We start from the raw sequence: 12,586 nt of genomic DNA on the forward strand, positions 1-12,586 counted from the left end.
GAATCTAAAGCCCCCATCCTGCAATCTCTTATACACATGCACACTTTTTAGCTGGGGGGAAACAGATGTGGGACTTGGGGGTGGGGAGCACAGTATGAATTAGTAGGAGTTTTGGGGTTCGGGGATGAGCTTCAGGCTCTCTGAGCCATCAGGCACCACTTTATATAAATCTTTGTAATTTGAACTCAGCTGGGTCTTCCAGCAAGTGTTCCTGTGCCAGAAGCTAAAATCACAATGCTGCCAACTCACAAATATATAGTAATGTAATTGTTGCACACTGGAGTTAGGCAGGGGGAGTACAAAAATAAGAAGGCAGACCAAAAAGCACAATCTTCTTTGGAAAAATCTCATCACATGGGGGGGTGATCTCATGATTTTTGGGAGTCTGACTCATGATTTTATTTATTTATAGCTTTAGTGGTTGGCACTACTGTAGTCCTAGTCTACTCACCACTTAAAAAATTAAACTGATGACCACAAATAAAGTTCAACAATACTTATGAGAATACTGCACTGTGTAAGAACTCCCACCTACTTCATCTTATAAGAGTTTACTATCAAAAAATAAAATCTGGAGCTACCCTGATGTAATTCAGCTCCACCTGATTTTATCTAGGTGAAATCTGGCTCACTGTTTTAATGTGGTTTTCCTGAGTGTCTGAACAGCACCATGCATTCGTGCTTCTGGAATATAGAACGGCACTTGTTGGCTGGAATTTCCTTCCTATATCTACTCACTTCATCATCTCTCTGGCCTGATTCTCTTCTCACTTACATAGTTTTTTACTGCTCAGTGGAGTAATTTACTTCCCATTTACATTGGCATAAGTAAGAGGAGATTCAGGCCTTTTAAGTGAACACATTTCAGATGGAAACATATAACCCCTCCACTACCTATGCCCCTCCCTTCTTGTGGGGTTATGCTTCTCCTGGCACCTAAATTGTTCTTGCAAGAAGAGTTCATGCTCCTGCCTAACACCACAAAAAACAGCTGGTGGTGAAAGAGGCTGCACTAGCCTCCCTTATAACCATTAGCCCAATGGTTTGGCTAAACAGACAGGATGTGGGAGACCCCAGTTTGATTCTTCCCCTCACTTTCTAAGGCAAAGATATTTAAACAGAAATTTCCTACCTCTCAGGTGAGCACCCTATTCACTTGACTTAAGGATGGCCTGATGTAGGTCTCTCTTGTTGAAGCTGTTCTGCTTTTTATTAAATATTAATTGGGCCATAGAGAAAATGAGAATGATTCTATAGTCCAGTTGTTAGGATAGCCATCTGTGTAATGGGAGACCCTGGTTCAATCCCTTCCCCTTCTAAAGTAGGTGGGGATTGAACTGGTACCTCCTACATTCTACTCACTCACTCACTCATGCCCATCACCCCAATCGAGGTATGGGCCGCCAAACACAGATCTCCAGAGTCCTGTATCCTGGGCCATTTGCTCTAGCTGATTCCAGGTATAGCCCATTTTTATGCTATCAGCCTGAAGGTCGCATCGCCAGGTGTTTCTTGGACGGTCTCTTTTCCGCTTGCCTTGGGGGTTCCACCACAATGCCTGTCTAGTGATGTTGGTTGGCTGCTTGCGTAGTGTGTGTCCTATCCAGCCCCACCTTCTCCTTCTAATTTCTTCCTCTGCTGGAAGTTGACGGGTCCTCTCCAAGAGGTAGATGTTGCTGATGGTGTCTGGCCAGCGCATCTGGAAAATCCTTCTAAGGCAACTATTTATGAAGGTCTGGATCTTCCTGGTGGTTGTTTTAGTTGTCCTCCAGGTTTCAGCTCCATACAATAAGACTGATTTCACGTTGGAATTGAACAGTCTAATCTTTGTTGCCAAAGACAGCTCTCTGGAGCTCCAGATGTTCTTGAGCTGTAAGAAAGCTGCTCTTGCCTTACCGATCCTTGCTTTGATGTCTGAGTCTGTGCCACCCTGTTGGTCGATGATGCTGCCTAGGTAGGTGAAGGACTGCACTTCTTCCAGAGGGCTTCCATTCAGTGTGACTCGGTCATTACTGATGGAGTTAATCTTGAGGATCTTGGTCTTGTCCTTGTGGATGTTGAGGCCAACCTGTGATGATGTGGCTGCCACTATGTTAGTCTTCTCTTGCATCTGCTGTTTGCTATGCGAAAGGAGTGCAAGGTCATCGGCAAAGTCCAGGTCATCAAGCTGGGTCCACAACGTCCACTGGATTCCGTTCCTGCACTCATAAGTGGATGTCTTCATAATCCAATCAATGACAAGGAGAAAGAGAAATGGTGACAACAAACATCCTTGTCTGACTCCGGTTCTCACCTGGAAGCTGTTTCTAAGCTGCCCTCCATGGATCACTCTTCAGTGTATGCCGTCATATAAGTTCTTAATCAAGTTAACCACCTTTGCTGGGATGCCATAGTGCCAAAGGAGCTTCCAGAGAGTCTCTCGATCCATGCTATCGAATGCTTTCTCATAGTCAACAAAGTTGATGTACAACGAGGAGTTCCATTCCATAGAGTGCTCGACTATGATGCGGAGCATTGCTATCTGGTCCGTGCATGATCTATTTTGCCGGAAACCTGCCTGCTCATCTCATAGCTGTGGATCGACAGCATCCTTCATTCTCTCTAAGAGAACTCAGTTGAAGACCTTCCCTGGCACCGACAGAAGTGTGATTCCTTTGTAGTTGGCACAATTGCTGAGGTCTCCTTTCTTGGGGATTTTAATAAGGTATCCCTCTTTTCAGTCTGCCGGAATCACTTCTTCTTCCCATATCTTCTCAAAAAGGGGGTACAGCATTTCCACTGAAGCATCCAGATCTACTTTCAGGGCCTCTGCTGGAATATCGTCAGGTCCAGCTGCCTTCCTGTTCTTCATCATAGTGATGACTTTTCTGATCTCATCTCTGGTAGGTCTATCACAATTGATTGGAAGGTCTTGGTTGGTTGGGTCAATGTCTGGTGGATTTAGTGGTGCTGGTCTATTTAGGAGTTCCTCAAAGCGCTCCGCCCATCTATTCATCTGTTGTTCTATTTCTGTTATAGACTTTCCCTGCTTGTCTTTGACGGACGTTCTGGCTTGCTGAACTTTCCAGACAGTCGCTTGGTGATGTCATACAGCTGTTTCATATTACCATTGTGTGCTGCCTGTTCCGCTTCTGCTGCCAGTCCATCCACATAATCTCTCTTATCCTAATATTCCTCTTCACTACTTTATGGGCTTCAGCATACTCTTCTTGCGCTTTAGCCTTTGCTGCTCTAGTCCTGCTGTTATTAACTACTGCCTTCTTCTTCTTTCTATCTTCTATCTTAGTCAAGGTCTCTGCTGTGATCCACTCTTTCTGCTGGTATTTCTTGATTCCAAGCACTTCCTGGCATGCTGAACTAAGTGTCTCTCTCACTTTCTGCCATCTGTTGGATACACTGTCTTCCTCTTCCTCAGACCGATCCTGTAGTACCGTAAACTTATTCTTCAGCGTCAGTCCAAAATCTTCCTTGATTTTATGATCCTTCAAAAGGCTGACGTTGTACTTCGCTCTTCTATCTGATGCGTCTATCCAGTTCAGCTTCAGCTTCAATCTGGCCACCACTAAGTGATGGTTGGACGCTACGTCTGCTCCTCTTCTAACGCTAACGTCCTGCAAAGATCTTCTGAACTTCTTACTAATACAGACATGATCGATCTGGTTTTCTATCGTGCCTGCTGGCGATACCCAGGTACTCTTGTGGATCTGCTTGTGAGGAAAGATGCTACCTCCTATGACCAGGTTGTTAAATGCACACAAATCTCTCTCCATTCTCACTCATCTCTCCCAGAGCGTGGATCCCCATGGCTTGTTCATATCCTGTGTTGTCAGGTCCAATTTTGGCATTGAAGTCTCCCATAAGGATGGTAATGTCTTTGTCTGGGAGAGTCTCTAATATTTTCTGAAGTCTGTTGTAAAAATAGTCTTTGTCCCCCTCTTCACTGTCATTGGTTGGAGCATAGCACTGTACAACATTCATCTTAATCCTCTTCATTTTAGTTCTGAAGGATGCTGTGATGATCCTGGAACCATGTGCCTCCCAACCAATCAGTGCTTTCTGTGCCTGCTTGGACAACATGAAGCCTACTCCCTGTGTGTGGGGTGCGTCGCTCTCTTCATGTCCAGAATACAGCAACAGCTCTCCTGTCAACAATCGTCTCTGTCCAGCTTGCGTCCATCTTGTCTCGCTAATGCCTAGTAGAGTTAGATTGTTACTCCTCATCTCTGCTGCGACCTGCGCCATCTTTCTTGACTCGTACATGGTCCTCACGTTCCATGTACTGATGGTAATCCTCCTAGTTGCAAGAAGGGTAATCGGCTTAGTGGCTTCCTCACGACTTTCACCACCCAGCGTCATGCGTCTTCGAGTTGAAGGCCCTTCTTTTTCCAGGCTAAAAGTCTCTGTTATCTCTATTGTTGGCGTTTCTGTAGCAAATTAACTTTTTACGGGGTGGAGTTGCTAGCCCCACACCCAACCCTCCTCCTTTATCCTGACTTGGGACAGGCAGATGGCCCCAAAGGACCTCTCTGGTGGAGTTCCTACATTCTAGGTGGGTGCCAAAACCAGTGGGTTAAAGGTAGTTGTCCTCTTTCTCTTTCCCCTCCCCCCTCAGCTATTTTGTATGGTGTTAGGTTAGACAAACTCAGAGCATACCTATCAGGATTCACAGTTGAGATAGGTGTTGCCTTGCATATCTTCACCTGATTTGAGGATTCCTCTGGGGCATAGGCATGATATAGATGTACAGACGTCTGGAGTGAGGAAGCAGTGTATGTGCCGAGAGTAGAACATTTTTAAGGACCTAGGGAATTTTTACAGCAAAAATTTAGGCAGTAGGTGCCTACAGGGCTAAGCAGTACCGAGATGTGTGTGTGTGTGTGTGTGGATCAGTGGTGTCTAAAAGCAGCGTGTAGGTGTGGTAGAGCTGGGCCCTTAAAAGTTGTACAGGGTCCCCTGTACTAGCATTTTTCACAGATTATATAACTGGAGGCAATAGGAAGGCATTCTAGGAAGATGAAAGCTGATGATAAAAGGTGGGTTGTGGCTGTCAGTATGAAGAGACCTAAACGAAGGTTTCTAACCATCAGAGGAGTGAAGTTCTGGAACAGCCTTCCAAGGGGAGCAGTGGGGGCAAAAGACATATCTGGCTTCAAGACTAAGCTTGATAAATTTATGGAGGTATGATGGGATAGTCCAATTTTGGCAATTAATTGATCTTTGACTATTAGAGGAAATTATGCCCAATGGCCTGTGATGGGATGTTAGATGAGGTGGGACCTGAGTTACTACAGAGAATTCTTTCCTGAGTGTCTGGTTGGTGAGTCTTGCCCACATGCTCAGGGTTTAGCTGATCACCATATTTGGGGTCGGGAAGGAATTTTCCTCCAGGGCAGATTGGCAGAGGCCCTGGGGGTTTTTCGCCTTTCTCTGCAGCATGGAGCCTGGGTCACTTGCTGGAGGATTCTCTGCACCTTGAAGTCTTTAAACTATGATTTGAGGACTTCAGTGGCTCAGACATAGGTAAGGGGTTTGTTGCAGGAGTGGATGGGTGAGATTCTGCGGCCTGTGTTGTGCAGGAGGTCAGACTAGACGATCATATTGGTCCCTTCTGACCTTAAAGTCTATGACTCTATGACTGGGTAAGGACAGCCTGGTACCCATGCATGAAGGAGTGAAGCCTTGTAACTGAGGGGAAGGACTTGTGAATCCAGGATAGAAAGGGGAGAAGGTTGTTTTAGCCTGAGGGCTGTGCAGATCTACTACAGCTAGTCAGATTTTTTTTTCTCCTGTAGAAAATTTGAGAAAAAATGTTAAAATTTGCTGCTGAAATTTTTGACTTCTTGATGAAAACTTAAAATATTTTGGTCAAAAATTAAAATACTTTGATTTGGAAATCTTGCTGAAGTGCCTTCAGTTCCCTTTCTCCTCTCTTGGTTGGGCTCTGTAATCAGATTATCTACCAGACTGTGCTATTGGTAATGTGTGCAACCCTTTTGTTCCTACTTTGTCCTACATGCACAGGTCTAACTGAGTATACTTTTGTATGTAGGATCTTTCTTTATGCTTTGTGATAATGGATTAAAAGGAGAAAACATAGCTTGACTTTTATTTACTGGGTTATATTTGCAGAGTTGGGAGTTAAACAAAAAATCTTTCTAATTTGAAGTGGAACAAAACGTGACAGGCATTTATTGAGACAAAACAAGAAACTCCTAGAGACAATTTTAGTCAGTGTTTAGAGTGGAATCAGACTTTGAAGTCCATTTAATTACTCTAAGTGAAGAGTGTATATGTTTTTCCATCTACAGATACATATTTCCAACTTGCCGAGAGTTCCAGACTCATGACAAAACTGTACATACATTTACAGTGAAACAAATAAATGCATAAATGGACAGTAGCTCTGAGTTTATAAGAAAAGGGGGAGACAGTGCCTGCATTGTACATAGTGTTGTGGAAACACAAGACATTTTCACCTGGCTTTCAATGGAGAACCTGTTCCAGATGGTTTTGTGGTATGAAATATTTGCTTTGCCCAGCTCGGGTGTGGGGGAAAAAATCCTGGTCGTATAAGGTCTCATCCTGAGAGGTATTAAAACCCCTCAGGATTGTGCCCTTAGCAAGTACATGTTAAGTGGTCTGGGAATAGGTGTGAGTGCCCAAGTCACTGGCCTATAGCATCTTTCTCTTTCTCTCTCTCTCTCCCGCTCTCTGGAATAATGCATATTTAATTATTGATACATAGTGGAACAGCTCCCACAGGAGAGATTGAGACCCACCCACAAAAGAATATCCAGACATCCAGTGGTTAGGTCAGTCACCTGAGAGGTGAGCAACCTAACTTCAAATCCCTTCTGCGCATCAGGGAGAGGGGGACAGTACTGGGTTTACCATGGCACCAGTGGCACCATGGCACCAGGCCCAGAGTCAGAAGGGGCCCCAGCCAGCGGAGCTGGCCAGGAAAGCTGCCCCCACTCCTGCTTCGCCCCCCGCCTGCCTCTTCCCACCTCTGCTTTGCCCCAGCCCTGCCCCCACTCCACCCCTTCCCCTGAGCAACGTCCCAGGGGACTGCAGCAGGGGTCGGGCACACCCTGCACTCACTGGGTAGCGGGAAGTGGAGCAAACCCGGACCCAGCCCAATCCGCTGGTGAGTACTGGGGGGTGGTTCCCCCCTGCCCCCAGTCCCAAGGCTGGGAGCCAGGGGAGCAGAGCGGAGTGGGCTGGGGCCAGGTCGCTCCCCTTCCCACTGCCCTGTGAGTGCGGGTTCGGGCCCGCCATGCAATCACCAGGTGGCAGGAAGTGTAGCGACCTGGCCCCAGCCCGCTCTACTAGCTCGCGCTGGGGGGCAGTTTCCCCCCTTCGCCCAAGCCTGGGGAGTAGATGGAGTGGTGGGGAAGAGGCATGGGATGGGGTAGAGAAGGGGATAGAGGAAGTGGGGGCCCAGCATGCGGATCCCCTTGCAGCAGCTGGGGCTCCCCTGTCAAGCAGGCCCATCAAGCCCCACCTCCCCTGCATCTGTACCACCCCGATGAGCTGCCCCCCCCAGACACCCTCCCCACTGAGCCCCAACCACCTACACCTGGACCCCCACCCAAATGAACCCCACCTGCCCTGCACCCAGACCCCTGCCCTGCTGAACTCCAATCACTTTCACTTGGTCCCCACTACAGACTCCCATTGCCCCTGTACCTGGAACCTCCCTGTGCATCCAGATCCCCCACTGAGCTGCCTGCACCCAGACTGCCCCCCACAGATCCCTCTTGCACCCCCACAGACCCCTCTTACCCCCATCTGGATCCCCCCACACTAAATCCCTCTGCACTTGGATCCTGCCACCAGGCTGAGTCTCCCTGCCCACATCTGGTGTGCCTGGTGTAAAAGGGGCAGGGGCCCAGGGTGTTTTTATGGCCCTTGTGCTGTGTCAGGGTCAGGTTCAGCCTCACTGCCAAGTCCGTGTCCCAGGGAAGAGGGGGGAGGCTGCAAGGTATACTCCCACCTCCATGCAGCCAGTGGCCTGTGCTCCTCACTGCCATGGTGGAGCTTCCACATTTATTTATTGTAAAAAAATATATATTGCAGAATTTTAAAATATTGTGCACAGATTTTGATGCAGAATTCCGTCAGGAATATGGGGCGCTGTACAGCTGTGATGGTGGGACTGTGAAGGGGGTGCTGGACAGCAGGGGATCTGTGGGTGGGGGAGCTGGGCAGGGGGTATGGTGTGCAAAGTGCTGTGCAGTTGTGGTGGGAGGTCAGCGGGAGAGGTCTCTGGGCAGGGGGTGCTGGGCATAGCAGGTCCGGGGGCATTGGCATAGGAATCTGTGGGGAAGGTCTCTGGGTGAGGGGGGGTGCTGGGCATAGGGATCTGTGGGGGGAAGTCCCTGGGTGAGGGGGTGCTGGGCATAAGGGCAGGGCACTGGGTAGGGGGCAGTGTGGAAGGAGCATGCTGGCAGCGCAGGGCTGGGTGGGCCAGTGTGCGTCTAGCAGTTGTGCATTGTAAACAGTGCCCTTGTGCTGGGCTGAGTGGGGCCACTCCTGCTACGCTGCACCTCATTGTCCCCAGCTGGCCCCTCGCTCTGCAGATGGCCCCCTATCACATGCCCTATTTCCCCAATGGGGGCCCACAAATATGTTTGGTGCTGGGCCCACAAAAAGTTAATCCAGCACTGGAGGGGGAGACTTGAATCTGGGTTTCACACATTCCAGGGGTGTGTCCTAGCTAGGGGGCTAAGGGTTGTAAGGAGGCTGCGCTCTCTCCCACTGCTGCATTTTTGCTCCCAAACAAAAGAATAAAAACCCTGGTACATTCTGGGACCCCTAGCCAAGTTCGCCTGTGAAGGGTGATCTCGAGAAGAGAGATGCCCGCTAGATGTATCTACCTTGTATAGATTAAGGCAGTATCACTGATCATAGCCTCAGGTATAGAGCCAGGCTGTTTGCATGAGGAGTTTGTTCTGATGGAGCTAAACTGGGTTACTGGGGGGGGGGGGGAGAGGGGGCGTGCTTTTTTAATCCCTCTTTGCATTAAAGTGAACGCTTTTAAGTGGGGGCTGCTAAATCATTCATGCGTCTGTTTGCTTCTTTTAGCAATTTGCTCTCTAATTGCTGCTGTTTGCATTGATCGCGCGCGGGGCGGAAAGGGAGTCTCTGGAGTCTCCCAAGTTGGCTGCTGATTTATCGAGTATCATACCTCCTCCTCTTTCACCTTGCTGGAGCCGCTGGCTCTATTTTAAGGCAGATGCGCATGGCTCAGCACCTGTTCTCTGCTGTCCGGGGAGCAGAGTTTGACAGCTCTCCTCCAGTGTGATCTTTGCCTTGGTTTAGTGTGTGTTTGTTCCCCTTTCCTTTGCTCCTCGCTGTGGCTGGGGGAGCCAGGCTGACTCCCTGCCCAGCTTCCAGAACCACACACACACACAAACCCTCCTTTTAAACTTTGTGTTTCTTCTGGATTAAAAGGCGGCTCCGGGTGCGGAGCCAGATCTGAGAGAGACTCTCAGTGTGTGGCTGAGGGTTTGTTTGCTATGGCTGAAGCAGGACGTCCTGAGAACCCCAGCGAAGAGTCTGCAGCGGACGAATTCAGTGATATCATCAGGAGCAGATCTGGTAGGAACCGCTTGTTTATTTACTGATGGGGCGTGTGAGTGTGTTAAATACAAAGCGCTTGAGCGTGGGCCATTGTCTTGTTTTCTTCCACGGAGGTCAAGAATTTCACTGAAGTTGGTGATGTGTTTGGAAAAGTTTCTTCGTTGCAGGAAGGAGGTCTGGATAAAACAAAACAAAACAAAACGCTGAACATATGTGTACACGGCTACATAGAGTACCCCGTGGAAATGCTAAGTTCACACACAAGGCAAAGTGATCACTGTTACCCCACTTATGAAAATAGTTGTATTGTATTTAAATGAAATGGGCACTTCTTTAATTTGACCAGACACACTTATTACCCTGTCAAGAACTGAATGTTAATATATGTTGAGCAGTTTGTACTTTCAGAAAGATGCTATGCTGACAAGGTAGAAAAGGCATGCAAAGACAAGGCTGTATTCACTTACTGCAATATTAATGCAGTTAGTGGAGAGTGGCATTTAAAATTTAAAGTTATAGGAATAATTAAAAAAAACCTTTAGGTTGGTTAATGAAGTGTAGAGGGACTTATCCACAAACTTAGAAAAACTGTGCATTTGGAATAAGTGCTTTGAGTGAAGCTCTTAGTAAGTACTTATCCTTCTTATAGAATATAAAAGATCTTGGACTCAGGCAATCACACAAAGTTGTGGTTCCATTTGTGTAATAGGGCAGGCTATTAAAGCTGTAAATGGAAGCAGCTGTAATGCTTCCCCATATGTTAAAGTTTCAGGTGCCTGGACTTCCTCTGTTTAGTCTTGGAAAGGAATCAAATCTTGGGTAATGAAGGTATTTATAGACCATTCAGAATTTACACATTTACAATGTAAATAGGCAGAGAAATACAGGAGTACTTAATTATTTTATCTTTGAAAAAGTATAAACTAGTCTGGCAAAGTAAAAAGGCGAGAAGATAATGATCCCTAAGAGAGTGAGACTTTTTTTTCCAGTCTAATTTGTAGTACAGCTACCTCAGTAAAAAATCTGCTTCCAGGTGATTTTTGGGAAGCTTCTGGCCTATTGATAAATAATTTAGGTGACAAAGTTCTGGGTTGGCAGAATGTAGAATAAACTCCTTTCCCCACATTCCTAGGCTATGGGTGCATGGTTTTCATTATCCCAGTGTAGAGAGACTCTTGCAATATTGTAAGTTCAATTCTTCTTTGAAATTGTAGTAATACAAAATATTTGCTTGGAATCTATGCTCCTTAAAGTGTGTTTCTTAAAACTGCATCCACTGTACAGTGTTCTTCTTAAACTTACAGATGAAAGGGTCTACTTTGTACTTTGACTTTACTGTGCAATATTCCAGAAATTAGAAGCCATTGAGAAGAAGCAGTGCATTTAGGTGGACCTTGCTACAGAGATCCTTCCACACCCAATTTTTTCCAGAACTACTTGTGGCTTTGATAACAAAGTTTCTTTATTGAGAAGTTGCATCATTGCAGAATGGAAAAGCTGGAAAGAAAAAATTATCCAGCAAACTCCTTCCACACTGATTTCTAGTCAAGTTAGTCAGGGCCGTTGCAACAAAGAATGTGGCCCCCTCCGAACATATGTCCGGGCGGGGCCTCTTACAATGCAGAAACTGGAATGTGGCATTTTTTTGCCACTTTTAGGGGCCCCCTTCCTTGCAGGGCCCCCTCCAGTTGGAGGGTACGGAGGGCGTTCACTACGCCCCTGAAGTTAGTGGTACTGCAACCTACAGCTGCAACAGTGAATCAACCCAATTCTAAACTTAGACAACTTATATTTTTAGTAGATGTAGAATGGAAGGTAATTACGACAAAAAACCTCCTTAACTTTAAAAGGATAAGCTATTAGCATGTTTTTATGCAAGGGAGTGGATATTAATTGGAAACAAAAAGCTTGAAAACTTACATAAAATATTTTGTCTGGGTGTGGGAGGTTGTGATTCTCCAGAGATTGCTTTAGGAAAATTACTGTTACTAACTTCAGTTGATCACTTAACAACATAACTTATTGCTTAGTAAGTACTGGAGGTTATTTTTTTATTATTATTTCTTTCTACATTGTTTCCTCTGTATAGTTAATTATAACTTGAGTAACACAAAATGGCAAGATGTATTCATATATACACTTCCTTGTTCTCTCTTCCCCTCTCTATTTTCCTTGAAAGCCTGTCTCCAGACCAATTTAGGTGACAACAGAAATGTTAAGTATGTTGTACTATAATCTGAGCAAAAAAACCTCAAAATGGATAGATAGGGTTTAAAATAGATCTTTCCACGTTGCTCTTGTGTCTGAGTGTAATCAAAATAATTTGGATGTTTACAGAAGTCATGGAATTCAGGTTTTTAGATTATAAATTGTATTGTATCTTAACAATTCTACCATTGTTTGAGGGTTTAAATAGTAATCAGGAGGAATTTGAACTTTATCATTTTGTAGATTTTTTTCTTGGTTTCATCACAGATGGAATTTTCAAGGGGAGCTAATGGGAGCTGGCAGTCTAACTCCTTTGACTTTCAAAGGGAATTGAGCATCTCACTCTCATAAGAAAATCTGATCACATATGTAAACAAACAAGCAAAAAAACCAACCCCAACATTGGAAGCTTAAAATTATGTTCAGAGCTTGGTGCTGGTTTTTTGTCCACAACTACTGAAGGGTTTTTTGGTCTCTTTTGCCAAAAAACACAGATTCAGATTGACTGACTGAAACATTGCTTAAATTTCTGTCAAATTCACCAGCTTGTTTAAGTTAAAAACATAACCACGAATTTTTGTTTTGGAACAGCTTTCATACCAAATTTTACTTGGTTTATTTTAAAAAAAATTAAAATGTAAAGAAGACATTTCATTTGACCAAAAGGAATTTTTAAATTTATTTCTTAGTTTACTGAAAAACTCTCATTTTGGGTTGGCCCAAAACAACTTTCTTTTTCATTTGGCTAGTGAACTGAAAAATCTGTTGTTCACACAGCATCTACCAGAGGTAA

The 12,586-nt window shown here is 45.5% G+C and overlaps 1 protein-coding gene across 1 annotated transcript in view; it reads left to right on the plus strand.

The window, feature by feature from the left end:
* Nucleotides 1-9,220: 9,220 nt before the first annotated feature.
* DMD (dystrophin) overlaps nucleotides 9,221-12,586 on the plus strand; it is a 2,010,563-nt gene continuing 2,007,197 nt past the window's right edge. Inside the window, exon 1 of the mRNA XM_065590838.1 lies at nucleotides 9,221-9,603. Coding sequence (XP_065446910.1) covers nucleotides 9,522-9,603 — 82 coding nt within the window. The 5' untranslated portion in view covers nucleotides 9,221-9,521. The remainder of the gene's footprint in view (nucleotides 9,604-12,586) is intronic.

The sequence above is a fragment of the Chrysemys picta genome, chromosome 1, assembly GCF_011386835.1.
Source record: "Chrysemys picta bellii isolate R12L10 chromosome 1, ASM1138683v2, whole genome shotgun sequence".
Lineage (NCBI taxonomy): Eukaryota > Metazoa > Chordata > Testudines > Emydidae > Chrysemys > Chrysemys picta.